General features: G+C 32.9%; 1 protein-coding gene and 1 long non-coding RNA gene across 5 annotated transcripts; one reads left to right on the top strand and one right to left on the bottom strand.

The window, feature by feature from the left end:
- Positions 1 to 2,747: 2,747 nt before the first annotated feature.
- CSN1S1 (casein alpha s1) lies at positions 2,748 to 14,232 on the bottom strand. Of its 4 annotated transcripts, none has more exons than XM_077846636.1 (15): positions 14,071 to 14,232; positions 13,800 to 13,820; positions 13,359 to 13,397; positions 12,312 to 12,335; positions 11,889 to 11,912; positions 11,116 to 11,139; positions 10,044 to 10,076; positions 9,218 to 9,241; positions 9,071 to 9,115; positions 7,760 to 7,798; positions 6,237 to 6,254; positions 5,720 to 5,761; positions 4,563 to 4,720; positions 3,914 to 3,955; positions 2,748 to 3,096 (listed from the first exon to the last, which is right to left on the bottom strand). In XM_077846636.1, coding segments are annotated over exons 1-14 (501 nt in total). In that variant the 5' UTR covers positions 14,080 to 14,232; the 3' UTR covers positions 2,748 to 3,096; positions 3,914 to 3,954. The 4 variants fall into 4 exon arrangements, with proteins under 4 accessions (XP_077702762.1, XP_077702763.1, XP_077702764.1 ...); XM_077846637.1 differs by having other exon boundaries at positions 9,071 to 9,112; XM_077846638.1 differs by lacking the exon at positions 11,889 to 11,912.
- Positions 14,233 to 14,826: 594 nt separating this feature from the next.
- LOC144282987 (uncharacterized) lies at positions 14,827 to 23,589 on the top strand. Its single transcript, XR_013351385.1, has 3 exons — positions 14,827 to 14,875; positions 23,264 to 23,328; positions 23,490 to 23,589. It is a non-coding gene; the product is annotated as an uncharacterized LOC144282987 (long non-coding RNA).
- The last annotated feature ends 442 nt before the right edge of the window (positions 23,590 to 24,031 follow it).

Genomic DNA, 24,031 nt, shown 5'->3' with positions numbered 1-24,031 from the left:
CATGTGAAAAGGTACTCAACATCATTAATCCTCAGGAAAATGCGAATTAAAGCTACCATACAATATCACGACACATCACCAGAATGATTAAAATGAAAAAAAAAAATTGGCCATACTGAGTGCTGGCAAAAACAAACAATAGGAGGGCTAAGCAATGCTAATGTAAATATAAACTGGAACAAAGCCCTTGGAAACTCCGTCAGTCTTTGTCAGAGATAAACATTGGCATATTTTGTGACTAGAGGTTTTACTCTTTGGTATACAGCTGACAGAAATAACATATTCTGTGCACTAAAAATAAGTACTTAAGCTCCTAGCAGCATTATTTTTAATATCCAAAATTAAAATCAACACTAATGTGAATCAACAGTATTTTGTGTAAGTAAATTGTAATATACAATAGAGTGGAATGTTATACTGTAATTAACATGAGTGGAATGTTATACTGCAATTAACATGAATGAGTTATAGCACAGATGCACAACATGGATGAATTTTATATAAATAAAATTGAATGATGGTAGCCAGAGACACATTCAATACAAGATAGTACAACCCTATAAATATTATATATTAGAATCTATGAAAAATTAATTTATAGTACAGTAAGTCAGACTAGTCGTTATCTGAGGGGTGGAGGGAACATGAAGTGATGAAGTGGTGCTTTTAGATTCTAGTGATCTTCTTTCCCTTAACCTGTATGATGGGTACTTTGTGATAATACATTTTGATGTGTGTGTTTTTCTATTGCTTGTTTGTTGCTTTCAAAATTTAAGTGTATATTACATGTAAAATCATGTATTCCTTCATTAGTGTCTTCCTACCTTCTGTTTCCCTGAAAGTGGAGCTTCCTCAATGTATAAATAATCACCTCTCTGCCTCTGGACTTAAATATAATTCCATACTAGGCCAATGGACCTCATTTCCTCAGAAGCCATGGAATAGCTGTATCATGCTACTGTATGTATGATTTTATCCCCTAATGGGGTGAAATTTGAAAAATGGAAAAGAGGAGATGGGAGAGAACTTGCAAATTAATTCCTGCTTTATATTTTTTTCTGTATGTTATTCAGAGGTGCAGTACTTCCGTGCAGCCTCTGTTAATTACATGCAATCATCTTAGGTTTCTTATTGCTGAAAGGATTCAGAAGACCAAGCAGTTTATACGGTGATAAAAACAGCTTTATGACAGGCAAAAAACACAGGACAGCAACAGCAGGCGAAGGATACACAGTACAAAAGTTGCTGAGATCTCAGGAGCAACTTGTTTGTCCTCCCACTGCTTGGTAGCACAGGATATACTTTATCTCCAGCTCTTAAACCATCCATAGAGGCTGACTGAGCAAAACACCTCAGTACCAGGAATCTCAAAACTACTTGTTGGGAGGGTCTCTTACAAAAATCTTTTTATGCAGGCATATTTTAGTTACATGGCTAGTCTTTGTTTTTTATCTTTCAAACAGAGGCTTCCACCTCATGGGACAGTTTTAAGGACAAGTCGACTCTAGTCTTGCACCACAGTTTAGTCTGCAGGAAACATGACTATTTTATTCCATCGATCATTATGCATTCATTAAATTGATGACTTTATTTTTTCTTTAAAGATTATTTACTTGAGAAAGGGAAAGAGCAAAGGAAAAGGCAGAGAGAGGATCTTCAAGCAGACTCTTCACTGAGTGCAGAGCCTGACATGGGACTTGATCTCACAATCTATGAGATCATGACCTAAGTGGAAACCAAGAGTTGAAGGCTCAACAGACTGAGCCACCCAGGTGCCCTTTGATGACCTTATTTCTCTAGGACTCATGACACCAGAAAAATCAGTATCCTTGAGGGCTTGGGAAATGGCATAATGACAGAAACTGGTAGATGAATTTTATGAAGACACAGGGGCCTGTACTCTCCATTAACTTCCTGCAGGTCCAGTACTCTGAGTATGTTGACAAATCTTCTCTAGATAAAAAAAACAACCTGTTTCAGCATGTACTTCTTAACCCTGAGAAAAGGGAGAAGACCCAGTCTCTAAATGGCTTTCTTTTCATTTTCAAGGCAAAAAATTTATGTTTGGGTGTTACGTGTATATAATATATATTATAGGTAGGATGCAGAGCAGTTTATGGCTTAGGCCACGGTACAGAAGGCCTTCTCTCTTGTATGTTATTACTTGGTAGATACAGTGGTTCTAAAAGGGTCATGGAATGTTAGGTTAGTTGGGAATCTGGAGTATACCCCCAAAAGTATATCTCACGTGGAGCTTTTAGGATAATAGAGCAAGTAACAATTGTCATTTTGAGAAAGAGCTCTTCATTGGGCTCTGGAGGCTACTGAACAGCCCAACTTAGCTAATAGGTGACTATGTACTTAGGTAACTCTTTAAATGATTATGACTAACCTTCCTACCTATAAATTCAGCTATAATCAGGCAGGTTGGGCCCAAATAGGTCCTAATGGTGTAAATAAGTCGTATAACTAGGTCTTTCGAATTCCCAGTATACCCACAAATGCCACAGTGCTGTCCTCTCTGCAGCCACACTCATGGGAAATATTCTACAAACAACTGACTTCAAGTGAAAGATCATGGACCATGTTTATAATTTGCCAGCATCAGTCAGAAGTGACATTTTAATGTTCACTAAAATGTGATTGAAAGTATCATAAAATTTAGTGAAAACAAAATGCTATATATTCTTAAAAGGATTATGTAAACACGGGTGAATAGGAATAAAGACAGAAAATGTGGACTGTGCATTAAAATTGTAATTTATTGAAAAGAAAAGGAAAAAATCTCAGTCACTGCACACAATTACATGGAATGATGACACAGAAGAAGCAATTCAAAGAGTTTTGAACAAAATTTCCGTAATAGAAACTTAGTAAAGACTTCAATACCCTCTGATTCAGTGGCCTTCATATGTCATGACAATAAACTGTTAGAAATTTTGGTTTTAAGGAAAATAATGATATTCTGTTTAATACACAGTAAAGACCTCAAAAACTTGGGATTATCTTTTTCTAAAATAATAGTCTAAATGTTTGGATAAGATGGTTTTACATGGAAGACAGGAAAATTTTAGAGAATGGAATTTTCAGTCACATCTGCAAATAGAAAAACAAATATGTGGTTAGGTATACTACATATTTTGAGTTGAAGAGACACTTTTATGATATGCACATTTTAACTGTCATTTTCTCTTCATTTTAAGATAAAATTCACAATGTTATTTGTGCTTTCCTGTTGCTAATAAGTATATCCATTTCTCTTGATTTTTAAGTTTTGAAAAGAATTTATTAGTAGATAGTATTCTCCTTTGCAGTAATATAAAACATATGGCAGGCAATTAGAAGATAAAATTTTCATGTGGGTCAGAATTTATCATTTACTTTAGTTTGATCTGTTGAAAAAGAAGTTTCCACCATTGAGAAAGGAAACACACAATTAAAAGCTCCAATATGGTGGATGTAGGTAATTTTAAAAAATCTGTTGATATTTCAGTCTATTTGCCTGTTGAGAGACGATCATTTGGTTTCACTATGTCACTTGCTAAGGATTTCTACTGCAGTGATTTCAAAGAACTGGATACAACTGTTGGGTTCACCTGAGTCTCAAGGTCACATCTTCATAGAAAATTAGTAACATCCACACTTCTATATTTGTATAGGCGTTTCAATATTATAAATTATATTAGTTAAAATTAGATATTTTTAAGTTGCTGTTTAAATATAGTATGATTAGGAAACAAAAAAAATTATAAATTTCTAAGCTAATGTAATTATTTAAGTGCTACTGTGTTCACACACAAGCAGCTACACTTCAACAAAAAGAAAAAATATATATATAGCCTACAATCATCTTTGTACTTTGCCTTCAAATGGAAATACAATTAATGGTTAGACAGGTAATTTCCAAACTTACCAACAGCCATAATTGTGGAGTTCCTGAGAATTCTTAATTTTTCTGAAAGAACAAAAATTATTAAAATTATTTGATCAAAATAGTCAGCAATAAAATTTTATTAGCTCAAAAAAATGACTGCTACTTATTTCCTGTGTCTATTATCCCAGAACTATACTTTGCAAAGATGACTATATTTAATCACCTTCAGAGATATGAAAAATAAACATTGTTTTATTATTTTAAGTAAGCAAAAAGTTGGAACTTGAATTTAGGACTACTGGATACCAAAACCTGTGCTCTATTCTTATGTATATCATGGGTATAACCAAAAGAAAGGCATTTAAAGATTAATAGAAGTGCAAGGAGAAGAAAACTGAATTCTAAAACGGAACTCTTCATATTCTTTTTTGGAGAAAAGCTTATTTTCCCACCTCATCAAGAATGAATTTCACTCATAGAATAGATAGCACTGCTCCACATATTCTATTGGATTAATGTTAGCCATAGATGCCACAGAAGGTATTATCAATTTTCCGGTTCAGAATGAGGCACTAAACACTGCTTTGCCATGTTGATTCTACATCTGTTTCTGTGGTACATTCTGTAAGTGATTTTGTTTTATGTCTTTTGGAGGAACATCACTATGCAGTAATTTAAATGAACTTACCACCACTGGGGCACAACATCAGCATTTTCAATGTTCTCAGAGGCAATGGGTTTAGTGATGTCCAAGGATGGTGGATAAGCAATATACTGCATGATTTGTGCAGGAAAATACCAAGCAGCATAGGGATAAGCATCAAGTTGGTAGAATTGTTGGAAAGGCTGGAAGGAAAGACATTGAAAAGCAACAGGGTATGAATAATTGCTGTTTTGAATCTCTGAAAATGAACTGTTTCATTAATTTCTGACATGGCTATTAGCAATACAAGGGATGATTACTCTGTGAAATCTCTGGAAAGAAAAAGAGTCAGAGTTACTTTTGAAGGCTGAATGAAGCTTCAAAATTGGAAGAAGCAACCTATTTGAAATACTTTTCATGTTAGAGACTTGGGCAGTGACACTGATTTTGCCAATCATATTACCTGAAGTCAATTTCTTCTAAAACACGTGAAACATTTTCAGCAACCTTTATAAGATTCACTAAATGGCAAGTAATGGTTGGAGAGCTCCATAACTAGTATGGAATTGACCTGCTTGTTCACAGGAATCAGAACCGTTATGGCAGCACATAGTACAGAGTACCTACTTATTGCCTTAAAAATGAAATCAGAATCCCTAGGAACACTGTGGAATCAATGGAATTTAGGGCAGGGGAAAAACTGGCATCTATTATGTATTACTGACAATTTCATTTCACAGATGAGAAAACAAGATCAGAGAGTATTTTTACAGAGATGTTCAGTATCTCTCCAGATGGTTTCTTTAAAACAAAAGTATGTCTACCAGTTTGAGAGTTCAAGATTCCTAATAGAAACTGAGTTTTAGAAACAGATTATGGGCATAAAGATATATAATTAAGAAATAAGTTAAAAGAGAAATTAATATACCAAGGAGATTAACACTTCATAATGCTTATGACTATAATACAATGCTCTCACATCAGCTAAAACAGACAGACTAGAACAGATCCCATCCAGAGAATAGTGACAAGTAATTCTAATCTCTCAGATCAATGAATATAAATTATTGTGGAAATTGGGAGTGAAAAATAACCATTGGAGAAGAAAACAATCACTTCCTAAGTGTGAGGCTATTTAAAAACAAACACATTTAAACTTTGCAGGATATTATTACTGTGCAATTTATTAAGCAAAATATTACCACTTGGAGGAGGTTGTTTTCATTCACTCTGCGAAGTTGTTGCTGTATAAAAGTGAATAAAGCACATTTTGAGTTACTTATACATCTGGTACAATACATTCATTTTACAAAAAATAAAATTTTAAAAAATTCATGCCCATAAATATAGCATGATCCATGAAATTCAGGAGAAACTGTATTCTATGCCAGAATTATGAAAAAGTTTCAAAACACTTCTTATTTTGCACTTTAGAAAAAAAAATCAAACTATAGTTTGGAAAAATAAAGAATTTGTAAAGTTCACATACTGAGGGAAAATAACCTACCAATTTTCTGTCTACATATTTTCTCTTCATGGCTATTTATTAATCATTTATTTAAATTTGATCTTTGGTAAATTTTTAAATATTATCAAATATGATTAGCAGAACAATTTTTCTTTTGGGATATATTTGTTAAAAAAAGAGAAGCACGTATTATAAAAACATAACACATGAAGAAAATATTAAGATATTTTATATTTAATAAATAATCTTACCTGGTCATGGATAGCTCCCTAAGGAAGAGAAAACATTTTGTTTTAGTCTATTGATTTTATTTATGTATGAATAATGAACATTTCCTAGGTGCTTTCATATATTTGAGGATGACTATGCTTAGCACTCAGGACACAACCATGAAATACAATGAACACTTTTGTAAGACCAATATAATAATAATACTTGCTTATAACCTTATAGCTTAGTCATATCATAGCTAAAATAATAAAATATATTATTCTGGTAATTTCTTAGATCATTAAGGATAAATTTCAGTAGGGTACTGATATATTTAAATTTATTGGACTTTATTTTAAACACAAACAACTTGGACACTGATATAAGAGTAACAATTGGGGTCCAAATTAAGTTAATTATTGACTTTTCCTACATTGGTAAGAGAAGAAAATGAAAAATGTCATTTTGCTAAATTAGGACAGGGCTTTTTCCCTAAAGTACTAATTAAGTTGATTTATGTAACTAAAATAAGGTTTTTTTTTCTCCTCCCAAGTGAATGACTTTATAATAACCAAAAGGATTAAAACTAAATGGTTGTGCTGATTTATGTTTTTAATCTATCCATATTGTAGTTCAAATGCACTTCTTGATAAAAGACCTTCGTAATGTCAGAAGTTCATGAGCACAGTAAACTTTATAGAGACTGAGAGGGACCCCTGGGTGGCTCAGTAGTTGAGCATCTGCCTCGGCTCAGCTAGTGTCCCGGAGTCCTGGGATTGAGTCCTGCATCAGGCTCCCCAGTGGAGAGCCTGTTTCTCCCTCTGCCTATGTCTCTGCCTCTCTCTCTCATGTCGCTCATAAATAATTTTAAAAAATCTATAGAGACTGAGAAATAAAGACAGGAGGAGAAGGAATGAGCATTTTATTGGACTTGCTACAAGCCCCACTCAGGGCTAGCTGAGTAGGAGATTGTTAATTCATTATTCAAATAACACTGGGAAGCAAGAATAACTATATTTCCATTTCACATACATAAGGAAACAAGTCCAGAGACAAGCTCAACTTGGCCATTCTTTCTTACAGAGTTTGACAGAAACGTTTTGAAAGTTTAGGACTCCTGGTTCCTCCTATTTCCTTAAATGGAAAGTTTATTTGACACATCCGTGCTTTCATGAGCAGGAATGTTTATAGAATTCTCAACCAGGGCTGGACATGGGAAAATAAACACATGATAAAGTCCTAAATATAATGCATCATCAGAGAGACTGTAAGAGGTTTTGATGTGGAATTTAGACAAAGTAAATTTCTCCATGGTTAGTAATTATGGATATGATAGTATTAATCCAGGCATAAATAGAGAGAAATGGCTCTGATAGCAAATATATAGATAATCATATGAATAGTCTTTCAGTTGTTAACTACCAAGGCTAGAGTAATTTCTTGAGAAAGATGAATACAACTTTCAAAGTGAATCCAACTTAAAATTTAATGTATTTTAGTTCTGCAGAATATGATTTTTTTTTATTTTTTTTTTGATTTTGTATTATAAATAAAATATTACTACCTGCAGTTGGTTGTGTTGGCTCAGTCTACGAAGCTGTTCCTATTCAAAAGAAAAAACATTCTCAGTTGCTTGGGTTCCATTCAGTACAATCCCATCATTATCAAGTGATGAAGCTAGAATCCTACAATGTTTTTCCCAGAAGTAAAGAATGAGGAACTATTAATTGTACTTTAGTGTTAATTCTATCACAAATAATTTGGACTACGTCAATTATTTTTTAAGACATTACAAAAGCTACTTTCTTAACTTATTTTTAACTTGAAATACAGATATAAGTGAGTATTCAGGCAATTTTACTTATAAAGTATCTTGTGTCAGAATTACTAAGAAAATTAGAAATGACTTTTGCTTTCTGATCAAAGATTTAAACTTGGTCAAATGAAATCAAAATATTGGATGAACTGAGGGAAAAAATGTTGATGCTTCTGGTGTTGGCCACATTTATTGATCATTTACTTTATGCATGGATTTTTAAAACTGCTCTCACATCATTTAATATTTATTATTATTGGTCATTTTAGAATTTAGATTAAGAATTATAGCAGATAAGTAAACTGTCTGGGATGCCTGCATGGCTCAGTGGTTGAGCATCTGCCTTTGGCTCAGGCCATGATCCCGGGATCCTGGGAATCGAGTCCCACATGGGGCTCCCTCCCTGTGGGGAACCTGCTTCCCCCTCTGCCTATGTCTCTGCATATCTCTCTCTGTCTCTCATGAATAAATAAATAAAATCTTTATTTTTTAAAAGATTTTATTTATTTATTTATTTATTCATTCATTCATACATACATTCATTCATTCAAGACACAGAGAGAGAGAGGCAGAGACATAGGCAGAGGGAGAAGCAGGCTCCATGCAGGGAGCCTGATGTGGGACTCGATCTCAGAACTCCAGGATCACACCTGAGCCAAAGCCAGATGCTCAACCACTGAGCCACCCAGGTGTCCCAATAAATAAAATCTTAAAAAAAAAAAAAGTAAACTGTCTAACATCACACACTGGTAAAAGGTAAAACTTAGGGGCAAATTCAAGTCTGGTCAAATCTATAGACTGTCATTTAAATACTAGTCTATTCAGATCTAAAGCAGGCTATGTAATACAAATATTCAGCTGAAAGTATGAATTAAATACCTGAAATAAAAAAGTTGTTAGTGTTACTTTCAGAGAGGGATCAGTCAATAACTAGAGTCCTTCAGACAACTCGTTATGGATTAGATTTTAGCAGGTAATGAGATGGAGAAATAATTTACCAATATAACATTCTTATTCCTTGGTACATTTGCCTTTGATAAACTTTTAATGAAATTTTACCAGATAGCGTTGATAGAGTATGTCTTCTCTTGGAATCTGCCTCTGCTAAAAAAAAAACAAACAAACAAAACATATACATATATGTTGTTTAAGTAAATTGTAACAAATCTTAGGATACTAGTATTTTTTAAATTTAATATATCTCACCTCAGTATTATTGGGAACAACTTCCTTCAAAAAAACAGAAACAAGCACACTTTTAATTTTGTGACTTATTAATTTATATTTAAGGTAAGAATACTAATTAACTAGACACTATTACTAAATAACTGGTTAACTGATTTTTAGCCACAAAATAATGCATTACTGAGACAAAATAAATAATTTGATATAACATGTTATATCCAGATTTCCTTTTCCCTTCTTCCTGCTGTCACCAGGCAGGTTATTCAGAATGTTGAAGGTGGTTATAAAATATTCACCTTTATTGAATTTACAGAAACCCCACATAACTGGATTGGTTTTATTTTATAATTTGCAAGCAGGTCTCCCAAAGTTAATAAAAGGACTTCATCACCTTCTATGCCTGCTACTGTTTTTCTTTAGGCTAACAAGGGACAAGGAATTTGTGATTAATTAACCTAAAATTGGTTGGTTTTTACACAGGATATAACATGTTTACATTATTTAGAAGCACAGTCATTATTATACTTTTTAATGACAAGATTGAGTTCTGCTAAAATCTGTTAAGGGCAAGATAACTAAGGAAAAAAAAAAAACATGTTTGGACACCACAGATGGCCAGATAATGATTGTTTGTCCAAAAACAATTCTGTAATTTTGTCTCTGATAAATAGTTCTTTTCTTACTTCTGTTGGGTTGATACTCACATGTGTTAGAATTTTGAAAGAAAGCCGCATACATAGCACCTTGTGCAATGAGACTTATAAAATATGTAACCTTCATGGTACAATAAGCTTTCATAATGTTTCCTAAGTAATTGGGATATTGAATTAACATCAAAATCATTTACCTCGCTTGATGAAGTGCTGCTGGATTGCCTTTGCTAAGAAAAAGAAAACCAATGTTACTGACCATGAGACTTTTAGAATTGGAAGGAAACAAGTTCTACACTTTCATACTGGGTTGGTAAGTCTTGGTTTCAGGTTTGAAAAAAGTGATGTGAAAAGCTTAGGGCCAATGTAATGCATTTTTTTGGATTGTCAATTTTATTTAAAATAGATGGTGGGAAGAGGATAATAACTTACCCAATATTTTAAAATGTTTTTATTAAAATAAACACAGATATATGATGGAGTAGGATGCAAAATACATATGGATTTTTGTGATAAAAAATGAAACTTGAGGAAAAAGCTCTATTGAGCAGAGCTACTCAGAGTTCTGGGTTCAGTGTTTATTCTCATCTACCTCTGGAGCTACTTTGATGTGAATAAACTGGAAACATTAAAATACTACAACCAATTTCAGTATTGAGCTAATATGACATTAGCTCTAAAAGCATCTACCCTTTGGAATATGTAGTTTTCCTTCTAAGTCATGTATGTTATAATTTATATATGGATATAATTTTTGTTCCCAAATACAATTTTAAAAGATTGATTTTAATATTCAAATGACTGTTCATCTCTTGGGAGAGTCGATTAACCATATATTATGGACTAACAGATGTTTTTTCCCTATTTTTAGATTGGGTAGCATAGCCCATCGATCCCAGGTGATTGCTGTAATAGATTTTTTCTGCCCAAGGACTATCCTGAAAATTGAATGAGCTCATACTCTGGATGGCAGAGGCAAGCTTTTGTTGGAACCTCATGGTTCATTTTTGAACATTCATGCACACTTTGCTTTTTGCTCTTATTTTAATAAATAAGCAATATTTCCATTGATTAGCATTCAAGTGCCATATTCCCTCTTTCAATTTTAACTTTATCCGGCATGGCATTGTACATTTTTGGATATAATAGGACTGTTTGAGAAATTAAATCTCAATCACTTTGAGAAAATAGTTTTGCTAAGATAAAGCATACAGAATATACTACATATGATATGTAAGTGTGGTGTTTATTAAAATAAAGGTGTCTTACCTCAGGGTCTTCCATGACCTGTACCTTAGGAAAAGAGAAGTAATTTTATGTTTCATGATAAATATTCAAATGTAACATAATAGTTACTAAATAAAATAGATAGCCAAGAAATTAGAAAATTGAGGCAATAGCCAAGTGATCAGAAAAACAAAAAAACACCCGTGTCATCTTTTAATACCAAATCTATTAAAAATCTAGTAGACAATCCAGAATTTAAAATTCATGTTTAAATAAAGTGAATAATCAACTGTGACTACGTAAAACATTCTTGGAGCAGATATATTCCTTTATGTGATGTCCCAAATGAGGCATTTCTTCAGCTTTAGCAACAAGTGCAAACAATTGGCCAGCACATAGCTGTATTCATACATGCACACATTCCTTCCTTCATCCATCCATCCATCCATCCATCCTAATGTTTTGTCTCCTTGTAGCTATAAAGTAATGGCAATAAAGTCAGTATTCTTTATAATTCTCAGTAGAATTCATTAGTTATTTTGAATTTCTGACTGAAATGTTCAAGTAAACTATAAATGCCATGGAAAAATTAAATTTTTTCTAAATTAAAACAGTTTTCCTACTTCAAGACTACATATTTTTTGCCACACTATTTTAAGAAAATTTTTGATACCTTGATTCCTTCATTCTGTTTTTCTCTCAGAAGTTCTCTCTATTGAAGCTAAAAAAGTATTGCTTATAAGCAATACTTTATAAAATCTATTTTTGAAAGGATAAACTTTTAAAATCATTTAAATATCATTGGTGTTCCTAACCTTGCTCAGTTCACTGAAGTATTCCTTAGGGATAGAAAAGAAAAGAACAATGTTGTGAACAGGGACATAAATGAATGAACATCTATAAGAAAATGTACCTTGCATTGTGCTGCTGTAAGTTAAAAAATAAATGTTTTTATGAATGTATTAATATTTCTTGCTATATCACTTCTAACATTAGTTTCTCTTTGCTAAGTGTTCTTTGCTTAAGCTGTATGAAAATATTCACTTTAAATAATTTTTAAAAAATTGTCCCACTACATTTTATTGTTATCTTTCATCTTGTTTTAGTTATAGTTCTGACTTCTCTTGATCTCATTTCTGTCTGGTTCAATAAGCCGAGCATCTATTTCCATAAAAAGGCAATAAATGCACAGCACAACACTTGCTTCTCTACGGTATATTTTGTGGAGATCTTCTTACCTCTCTTAGTTCTCTTGGTGTAGGCTAGAAAGAAAAAAAGAAAGAGAAAGAAGAAAAGTTACATTAAAAATCACTCAAGCAAAGTTGGGCTGCCTATCAAACTTAAAATAGTGGTCTTCAGCAATTGCACTGCTGGGGATTTACCCTAAAGATACAGATGCAGTGAAACGCCAAAACACCTGCACCCCAATGTTTATAGCAGCAATGTCCACAGTAGCCAAACCGTAGAAGGAACCTCAGTGTCCATAGAAAGATGAATTGATAAAGATGTGGTCTATGTATACAATGGAATATTCCTCAGCCATTAGAAACGACAAATACCCACCATTTGCTTCGACGTGGATGGAACTGGAGGGTATTATGCTGAGTGAAGTAAGTCAATCCGAGAAGGACAAACATTATTATGGTCTCATTCATTTGGGGAATTTAAAAAAATAGTGAAAGGGATTAAAGGGGAAAGGAGGGAAAATGAGTGGGAAATATCAGTGAGGATTACAGAAATGAGAGGCTCCTAACTCTGGAAAAAGAACAAGGGGTAGTGGAAGGGGTGGTGGGCGGGGTTTTGGGGTGACTGGATGATGGGCACTGAGGGGGGCGCCTGACAGGATGAGCACTGGGTGATATGCTATATGTTGGCAAATCGAACTCCAATAAAAAAATACAAAAAAATACTGGTTTTGAAGTAAAATTTCTATTTGTGTTTTATTTGGCAATTAAGTCATAAAACTATACAAAATACAACACATGAAGGGATATCATTTAGAGATAAAAAATGTTCCATCGTAATGTTTTTGGAAGTTCTGTGTTCTACCTAGGTTATGCAAAAAAACCATGAGTGTTTTGCAAAGAAGCAAATGCATAAGGTACTAACTAAAACAGCTCTTTAATATTTGAATATCTGGTTTTGATATTCTTTGTGGGTGCCTGGGTGACTGAACGAAAGGAAGATTTGATCAAGCCAAGTGAAAAATCATTTATAAACTAAAATTAAAGTAAATTTCCCAGAAAAATGCTTGTCTTTAAGAAGGGTAAAAAGATAATACTCACCAGAGCAAACCTGAGAAACTGTCTTTCTTTGAGAACTTCCTGTCAAATTAAATTGTGAGTGATAAAAAATGAAAGATATCAAAGAAGGAGCATGTTTGTCCATTTGAACACGTTATCAATTTTAATTAGATAAAGTAACATATTTCTTATGGTAGAAGAAAAGGTAAATAGTTCTAGTTTTATGATCTAATTTTTAAAACTAAAGAGACCTTCTATTTGGTTCCTTTTTTTACGAGGCCTAGAGATTTAGTAAGTCTATGCTTAAAATGTTAAAGGAGGAATTGAATGAAGATTTAATCAAAAAAGAGATTTGAGAGAGTAATCCAAGTAACTGAGTACTTGGACACATATGAAGATAGATAAAATTGGAGTGAAAAAGACATTCATTATCCATCACAGCTAACAGAAAAGTTTGGGGGCTGGGGTGGAGTAAAATCTTACCTCTCTGCTGTCTAGCTCATTCTGAAAAGAATAAAATAAATAAATAAAAAGGTATTAGTTCAATCAGTGGACAGAGTGGAGAATTCATGGCTCATGCAGAAATGTGTGGTAGAGGTATCTAATTTAAGATTCAGTGTTTAAAATGAAACCAAATCATCAATCACATGTTAAAGTACAAGTAGAAGAGAAAGAAGCAAGAATACATTAAAATAAATCATGTTAACATATTCTGTTTAATTATTTCTCTTGAATATTAAGGTTTTTTATTTACCATAAACATTATGTAAGTCCATGTGCCTCTTCTCTAAGAAAGTTTGTGAAAACAAATAAAAACTTGTGGGCACTTGAACTGAAGATATTGTAACTCAGTGAATGTGAAACTGTTTTATAGAGAAGAGAAGAACAGGCCTAGAATCTACCAATACATTATCACTTAAATACCATAGTTAGAGTTCTTAGAACATAGAATAGAATACTCACTTGAGTGAGTTCTGGGTGTCTAAGAGGAAGTTTCTGTGAAAAACAAAAGAGAATTGTAAAACAAAGCAAAACAAAAAAGCAATTAGAATGCAATAATAATAATGTCACAATATACATACACTATGAATTTAAACATGGCTATTTAAGAAAGGTTCATATTTTAATAGCAAAATTTATCTGAAACCAAGTTTCCCTGGTTTGTTTATTTGGTAAGGAATAATGAGACCTGTTATATGTCTACAAATTTGCTAATTCTGTAATGGATCCAGGGAAAGAGTCTAATTCTATTCTTTGATCTTATTTATTGTGTTGTGCAATATCTTGTTATTTTCTTTTTGTGCTTTTCATTTTTTAATTTTTTTTATTGAATAGTGCTTATATTTCAAGGCAGACATTTTATTTAGAGTTGAGGCTTGTGAAGCATTATCATAGTTTTAATATCAAGACTTTAATTAGAAATCTTCCCATGCTTTAAGATTATTATTCTCCATATTTTATGTTTGATAAGATATCAGGTCATTTCTAACAAGAATCTACAACCTGCTAAATTCTTTGCTGTACTCACAGGCCTGGCAAGAGCAACAGCCACAAGGCAGGTAAGGATGAGAAACTTCATGATTGTCAAAGCCTATGTAAGAGAAATAAAAAGAAGTTAGATCTTATAAAAAATGAAAAAGAAATCTGTGATTTTCCAGCAAGGAAATTTTATGCTAAAATAAGTTCATTTGAGAAGTGGTATTTTAATTAACATGATTTTTAAAATTTTGCTATTCAATATATATTTAGTTTATGATTCTAGTTGTCTTGCTCAGTGCTTGCTTTAAGAAATATCAATTTCTTACCAATAATTTTATCTACTAACATTCTAAAACAAAACATTTGAATCTTTTTTTTTTTTTAAAAAAACATTTGATTCTTGAATATGGTAATATGGTTTTGTCAGAGAAATAGAGAATAATCAATATTTAAATATAATTTTTAAAAAACCCAAGCTTTCCCATCTAGAGCATCAGATTTGCAAAATAGATAATAAATGAAAATCCCCTAAGAGCTAGTATTTAATTTTATCTGAAAATTTTGGAAAATGTCTTCCTCCTTTAAACCTATTTCAGAGCATCTTGCTCTTTCAGAATCTTCATAAGAAATGATATCAGTGCATTATGTAGAAACTATTAACCTCTATCAATTTTTTTAAAAGAATCTTCATATTTAGCTATACTGATAATATCCATGACTTGACTGTACGAAGATGACTGGATAGAATCATAAGATTCAGGTGCCTTGTTGTGTTTGATTTCCGGAGTTCCATCAAATTGCAGTAATCTATAATTACTGATATTTATATGCGGTAGAAAAATAGTTCACAGATAATTTTTTTAAGATCATATGTGCAATTTGTTTATGCCTTAGTCAACAAGCTAATACTGACATTTTTATATATACTGAGCAGTATATATAAAATGTAATATCTAAACATACTAGTAAAGAAAGTATATTTATAAACCCAAAATGAATTTACTATCTTTATCCATTTGTATCCTTCCAAATATTCAAATTTAACCATCTTTACAAAAAGTTGTCTTTTATATCTATCTTTGACATAACCTTTATATGATTAATTTTATTAACAAAATGATATGAAATAAAACTGGCCTTGAAATATTCTATCAGAAATAGTCTTTGTTACAGTAATTAAAAAGACCAGAAATTATTTTGCCTAACAAGTTTCTATTGAATTGGGCGAAATAATTCAAACTACTTCACCATAGTTTCTACTGAAATTATGTATCTACTTTTTCAATATACAAGGTTTTAGTTACTGTCATTAAAAAATAATTTGGCCTTTACAAAACTATATTAATTTCTCACCTAAAGATCTGAGATGAATGGTGTCAAAATTTGCAAATGCATTTTTAAGCTACCAGTATATCATAAGAAGGTATCAATATAAAAAAAAAAAAAAAAAAAAAAAAGAAGGTATCAATATTTGCAAACACACAGAAAAGTTTCAGATGCATCTTAATGAAAAGTGAAAGAGATTAGACAATGTGAGATCAAAGTAGTTTTGCTAAATGTAAAGACAATACCTTGAACCCAAGACTGGAAAGAAGCAACCTTGGTTGATGATCAAGGTGATGGCAGATGTCTTTGCTTCACAGCTATTTAAAGCTAGTGATTAGTAAAATGCTAATTTTGTGGTTTCAGTTCAACCAATAGGTTAATTTAAATTCTAAGAATTCTCTTAGAAATAGGAAATTAATTTTCAGTCCAAATCCTCTCACTATAAATTCTGAGGAATGTTTCCAACAAAGGAGTGATTCATGCTATAATAGATCATACAGACTATATAGGAAATGGAACAGCATTATTCAGAATTAAAATACAAAAATTTCTAGATTTATGGTTATGATAAGAACATGATTTTATATTAAATGGATAATTAGAAAGACTAATATATCAATAAAATTCTCTTTTCTTTATCTTTTGAAAAATCTAATGCCTATAAAGAAAATTCTTGGGACAAATTAGGGTCTTTAAAATTTTTCAATTTTTACCAACATACTAGATCATGAGAAAAATTCATTATTTATTTTGTCTCTTAAAACTCAATTTATCATATATTATTTTTTTTAATTATTCACTTTATGGGGTAACTTACATTGTATGTGCTCAGATCTTTTTATCCAAAAAAGAAATAAAATTATCCTATAAATTTTGGTTGCATTTTAAGTACATCACATAATGTTTTGTTTGCCTTGTTTGTGGATATTAGTTGTGGTAACATTCATTAATTTAGTTATTAGATTGTTTAATTAAAAGCAATAATTATTTTTTAAAAAAGCAATAATTATTCAAGAATTAAATTTTAAATGTTGCAAAAAAACCCACCATACCTCTGATTTGTCCATCTTTTAAAATGAATAAAAGGAAAAAATATAAAAGTCCCTATATCTAATCACCAATTCTATTCCTAGAATGAACTGGCATCATACATTTTACAAAAAATATCATATGCTAAAGAAAATATCCATACATAAATTTTAAAAGTTATTAATGTCAACTATATGTGCATTTTTACCAGAAAGGAATCATCCCATATATTTTAAATTTTTTTAAATAAAGCTATAATGATGTTTACAGCCTATTCACAATCATAACAGGAACATTATTCTGAGTTAAAAGAAATACCAGAGTGGTTTAGGTTCTCTACAACAGGAATCAGAAGAGACTGTGGTTTTCCATATTGATGCTCTTATATCTTATATCTTCCTTGCTGACTACATCCTATCAACTTTAACAACTTGCTAGTGTTTCCTATTTATAGGCATACCTTGGAGATATTACAGGTCGGGGTCCTGACCATTGCGATAAAGTGAATATTGTGATAAATTGAGTCAAATAAATTTTTGGTTTTCCAATCCATGTAGAAGCTATGTTTACACTATGTTGTTGCCTGTTAAGTGTGCAATAGCATTATGTCTACCAACCAATGTACATACCTTAATTTAAAAAATACTTACTAAAAAATACTAACCATCATCTGACGATTCAGCGAGTCATCATCCTTTGGCTGGTGAAGAGTTTTGCCTTGATATTGATGGCTGCTAACAGATCAAGGTGGTGGTTGCAAAGATAGGAGTGTCTGTAGCAGTCTCTTAAAATAACAGTGAAACTTGCCGCATCAATTGACTTTTCCTTTCAGACATGATTTTTCTGTTGTGTGCAATGCTGTTTGATGGCATTTTACCTACAGTAGCACTTCTTTCAAATTTGGAATCTATCCTCTCAATCCCTGTTGCTGCTTTATAAGCTAAGTTTATTAATATTCTAAACACACTGTTGTCATTTCAACAATCTTCACAGTATCTTCACTATGAGCAGATCCCATTTCAGGAAACCACTCTCTTTGCTCATCCATTGGAAGCAATTCTTTGTTTAAATTTTACAAGATTGCAATAATTCAAATATAATAATAATGAAAAAGCTTGAATTATTGTGAGAATTACCAAAATGTGACACAGAAACACAAAGCGAACAAAAGTTGTTAGAAAAATGGTGCTGATAGACGCTGCACTCAGGATTACCGCAAACCTTCAATTTGTAAAATATGCAATATCTGAAAAATGCAATAAAGTGAAATGCAATAAAATGAAGTATGCCTGTACGCTGATTGATTCAAGGGGCTGAGAACAAGCATCCTCAGCTGCATTATAATGCCTTATTTTTGTCTTTTCTCAGTGGTGTATCCAGAATGACTGAATTATTTATGCCTTACTCAGAATCACACTGTAGCAAAATGTACTGTAATTTATAAAAAGCTATCATATCTTCATTTGTTCATTTATTTTTATTTGCTTATTTATTCATGGAGTTGAAGAAACTGGACAAGGTACTATGGACATAAAGCTGAGCAAAACAAAATCACTGGCCTAGTACTATGGTGGTAATTAACACACAAAAAGCAAATAATATAATTTTTGAGAGCCCAAAAATAGAGATTTGAACAGAACCTCCAGAGTACCCATGGACAGTTCAGTCTGGGGGCCATACTTTTTGGAGACTTTTGATAATAATAAGGCTTGTCATCAGAAGGAAACAATCAGACTTTTAGAAGTGTCTAATCTGCATAATAAGAGCAGCCATCTCTCAATGAATTTGTATGTCTACCATGGGATTTCTCATGAACTCAAAATTCAAATTTTTCTATCTATAATCTGCGTAGATAAGGATTAATTTCCACTTTGTCTGAATTAGGTATTGAAGATAGTTGATTGGGCTATAATTTTTAATAAATTATTCTTACCATTGTAAAATATAACTGTTTACTAAATTTTGAGAAAACATGGTTTCATGGTTTCATTGTAGATTTGTACAATGCCAAATCCTACGAAATTTTAGCCTAAATTCACTTATCTTTATTGATATTTTTCATTTGCTTTATCAGTTAAATTTGATCTATTCCAGCCAGTAAAGCAAAGCTTAGATTTGAAATACATATTTGGTCCATTTATAGTCCAATTGGCTTTTGCCCCATGAGTAAAGGAAAAATGAGATTATTACCTGAATATCAATTTTCTGTTGTAATAGAGTCATAAGTGAGGTGAACATGTAATTGACCATTCAACAGTGAATATTCTTAATAATGAAATGGTCTGCTCTTAGTAATTACAGTAGAAAAACAACATAAGCTAGGACTATTTCAGGCACACCATGGCATGGCCACTCTAATGATACACCAAATTGGTTTTGAAAATCCAGGAGTCCCTCAACAAATGAAAGTGGAAATAGGTTAGTTAAGGGACAACTAAATAGAAGGCTTTTTTGCTTTTTAGTTTTTTGGTATTGGAAAAATAATTTCTTCCTTGAATTCATATTTGTTAGTAAAACTAGCACAAAACTCTGGGAAACGAACTAGGGGTGGTAGAAGGGGAGGAGGGCGGGGGGTGGGAGTGAATGGGTGACGGGCACTGGGGGTTATTCTGTATGTTAGTAAATTGAACACCAATAAAAAATAAATTAAAAAAATAAAAAATAAAACTAGCACAAAAATGAAAAGAAGTATCATAGCAATAGACATAGATTTTTCAAACTTACTAAGTGGTAAATTTACTATGTGAGATTATGTATATTGTTGCAACATGTTCTGGTCCAGACTCACACTTTCTTTGGTGGACTTACTTTGTATGAGACAGTCAATAATTCAGAACATAAAGTTTCAAAATTAGTTTGTCATGATTCTCTCATTTGGCTTTATAGCTGGTGAGTCTTCTAGGAAAGTGTCCTTTAGTTATGTGATAAACAGCTAACCTTCCAGAAGGAAATCTACTGGGAAATGTGAAAGATAACTTTGTTTTTCTCTGGAAACCCACATGTCATTTGGAACCTACCAGAGGATTAACAATAGATGCTTAGTAACTACTCTCAGGTATTGTATGAACAGAACCTTGGTACCCAGAAATAAAATAGAGTTCTTTTCAGGAAGTTGTTGGTTACTATGAATATATGACATCACTGGAAATATGGAACATGTTTACTTTTGTGTTTGTATTTTTTAAAAGCTCCTTTTTAATTCTTCAGCGGCTTCTCAATAGATCTCTGGAGATCTAAAATAAAACACATAATCTGAGTAAGGTGGCATAAGTAGTGGTTGCAAGGTAGGGCTTTGGAGTCATATTGTAAGTTTAAATCTTGGCACTCATTAACCTGCTGTTATCTTGAATAAATCACCGTGCCTCAATGTTCTCATCTGCTCAATAACATCCACTTCCTACGTGAGAGAAAAAAAAATGAGTTACACACTTTGAAGTGTGCAGTAACTGAAACAAGGTACTCGTTTAAAATTATCCATTATTAGAACATGATTTTTTAAAGATTTCAACTAATTATTTTGTGCTCAAATTGTCTTCCTACCTCATAGATTTGTAAACTTCTGAGAATTTATGAATTACATTTTTATATTTGTATATGAATAGAAAATGTGTAGAAGGTAAAGACAAAATTTCTAATAATGACCACAAACCAGGGAACATTTGAGTTGCAATATGAGAAGGGACTAGAAAAGAGAGTTTAGAATTTTTATTAATGAAATCCTGTACTATTCGATATTTTCACAGAACTGTGAATTAGAACGTGCTTCTCAAATTTTAATGTACTTATGAATCACTAGGATATCTTGTTAAATTTCAGATTCACGCTCAGTAGGTCTGAGATGTGTCTGAGATCCGGCATTCTTAACAAGTTTTCTGGTGATGTCATTGCTGATGATCTGTGAGACACACCTTGAGTAGCAAGGAACTAGGAGATTTGAAAATGTAATGTATAGTCTCCTTTAAACTTACCAATGGTGAAATTGGCATATTAAAAAAGTTAAAAAAAAAATACTTGACAGCATGTAATAATAGTAAAAAAACATGTAACATACATAGCAAAAACATGTTTAAAAGTGTTGAATCATATTTCCATGACATTGTTTACCTTCATGACAAGGTCTAGAATAAAGCATTTTCTTACCCAACCTTATATTCTTTATGTGGGTAGGATATTCTATTAGTAACTTTTTGTCTGTGTGTTACCAATACTACCACCTTCTTGCCACCTCCAACCAAAATTTTTTCATTTTGCCATTAATGAGGTGTTTACTTACTCAAGACATTTGAGAAAACTGAGTTAAAATTTAATTATGAAATGCTACCTAGTGAGTTCTTTCTAAAAGGCCATGAAATTTGATGTGTCAAGGGAGTTTTACCTATCAGAAATATATCTTCCTCTGACTTGATGGAACATAGTTTTCATAATGGATATTCTTTCCTGGATCTAATCATTGGATGTCCTTGTTTAACAATGTTATTATTACATATAATGGTTTTGACAAAAGGTATTACCTACCAGAGTCAACCGTTAGTTTCCCAGACAGAATAATAAGCCATCCAGCAATAGAATGGAATATATTCATTTATTAATTTATATGGTTCTTAACAATTCTTAAAGTCTTAGTTATTATTCTCTTTTGTCCTCACAAGAACCATGCAATGTAGGGAAAGCAGGGTAAGGAAACCAAACCGTCCCTAAGTTAAGTAAATTTATTTCCATACAAGGTCATGCATCAACTAATGAGTAAATGGTGGCTACCAACATGTGAGCCTGTGTTCTCACTAATATACCACTCAATAAGAGAACTTAATGTATACAAAGTATTGCATTCTTAGATAGGTGATAGAGGAAGTAAAATTCTAGAAGGAGAAGAATGCCTGACACCCACGTAAGATGAACTGATTTAAGCCATCAGAAGATTGTGTGAGAGTGAGAGGAACTAGCAGAATAAAAAAGTCACAGTGTTACTATAGACAAACTTCACCTACTTTTGGAGAAGTCTGCAGACTGTCAGATACCAAATTGCCTGACTCCAACATTATCCAACCACATTCTTCTGATCCTTTTTCCGTTTACTAACCACACCTTCATCAGTATTAATGTTTCTTCATAGGTTAGCTGGCCTTTAATAGCTAGTAAGAATATTTGTCACTCATAGGGAAGTACTGAAGTACCTAAAAGTAAAAATTAGAGCAGAAAGGAAAATTTTAGAATTGAAAAAATGTAAAGGTAAAGAAGCCCTTGCCAGAAAGAGGCCAACTAGTTAAGTAAGGTGAAGGTCTTTTGTATCATTTATTATTGATATATAGTTGACATACGGTGTTATATTAGTCTCAAGTGTACAACATACTGTTTTGACAAGTCTATATACCCTGGTCAATGCTAACCACGGTTAGTACAGTCACCCTCTGTCGCTGTCCAACACTATTATGATATTATTGACTGTATTCCCTACGCTGTACTTTTTATCTTCATCACTTTACAACTAAAAGTTGCACCTCTTAATCCCCTTCATCTGTTTTGCCCACTCCACTTCCCTCTCCTCTGACAAGCACCAGTTTGTTCTCTGTACATAAGAGTCTGTTTGGTCTTTGTTCTTTTGTTTTCTCGATTCTACATACAAGTAAAGACACAAGGACTTTCTTTCTCTGACTTATTTCCAGGTGAAGGTCTTTTAAGTTACATGGGTCAGGAGTTTAGTTGGACTATTTGCGTGGGTACTAATATAGTCCAGGATCCTGACAGGTTTCAAGATAGATGGAATGAGTGAGAAACCTCTGAACAAGGATAGAGTTAGGGACCCTAAAGGACAGTAGGTGGCAGGAATAAGACAAGAAAGAGGCCTGAGGAGAGTAAGACTTCAAGGTCTGGGGGCCCCTGGTACACACAGTCAGCAGAAGGTCCTCCGGCCGTGGTGGGGGTGGAATGACACAATGACACTTCCACCTCCTCTTTTGGACCTCCGGATAGAAGTGGCAATAGGGAAGGGGCACCTTTTCCGACTTGAGAGAGTTATAGGGTATTTTTATCTGGGAAAATTCAAGTTCAAAATTCTGTCTTTCTTGGAAGTGAGAGATGAAGGAGTTCCTAGTAATATAACTGAATTTTTGCAGACATATGCAAGGGACTATGCGGAGGCCGTGGAGCTGGAGTAATTCAGCAGAGGCATAGCTCTCAGGTAAGTAAGGAGGAGCAGAGAGCAGGCAGGGGATTTTTGACATGGCAGGTGACTAAGTCAGAGCAATGAAGGGTGTACTGGGGTGGAAAAGATTTCACAGAGGCACGTGGAAAGTCGTAAAAACGTAACAAGTAGAACTTATTTTAGGATTTAATTTCTAGATGGCTGATGCAATAAGTGAAGCACAAGAGAAGTACAGAAGACAGACCGCAGATGATGGGATGAGATGATCAAAAATTTGAAACAACCAGTCATATTTGGGTGAGATTTGGAAAGTCGAGAAGCGAGGGAGGTTTATAGATGAGGGCAGTGCTAATGACTCGCGGACAGAGGAATTAAAATTCTAAAATTATTCTGTTGGGGAAGCAAACATGAATAATTAAATTTTATATATTGAAAAGTGCTATCATTGGTGAGGAACACAAGAACTTTGAAGGCACAAAAGAGAGTGTGTTATGTTTCCCATGAAAAGGGCAAGAAAGGAGTCTTAGAAGATGAGATGTTAGCTGAGGAAGCAAGGGAAGAGGAGAGGGGAATTACAGGAGGCGGCGGGAAGGTGTCAGTAGTTCAGGTGTGCAGTGACTGCACCACAGGCAGAACCGTAGGAAGACTACACAGTACAAACAGGAGTTTGGACTTCATATTGAGAACTGGAGTTTTTCCTTCTTAGGAGGAAGGCAGAAGCCTGAAAGGCTGGCACTCT

Source organism: Canis aureus, chromosome 14 (assembly GCF_053574225.1).
Source record: "Canis aureus isolate CA01 chromosome 14, VMU_Caureus_v.1.0, whole genome shotgun sequence".
In the NCBI taxonomy this organism is placed as follows: Eukaryota; Metazoa; Chordata; class Mammalia; order Carnivora; family Canidae; genus Canis; species Canis aureus.
This window is presented reverse-complemented; position numbering and strand designations above follow the sequence as displayed.

Bases quoted from the DNA above. Each gene is read 5' to 3' on its own strand.
- CSN1S1 (XM_077846636.1), bottom strand. The intron at 11,140-11,888 runs GTTAGGAACACC...TCTTTTCCTAAG, and splicing joins ACTTCAGTGAACTGAGCAAG to GTACAGGTCATGGAAGACCC. The intron at 4,721-5,719 runs GTAATATTTTGC...CTTTCCTTCCAG, and splicing joins AAAACAACCTCCTCCAAGTG to CCTTTCCAACAATTCTACCA.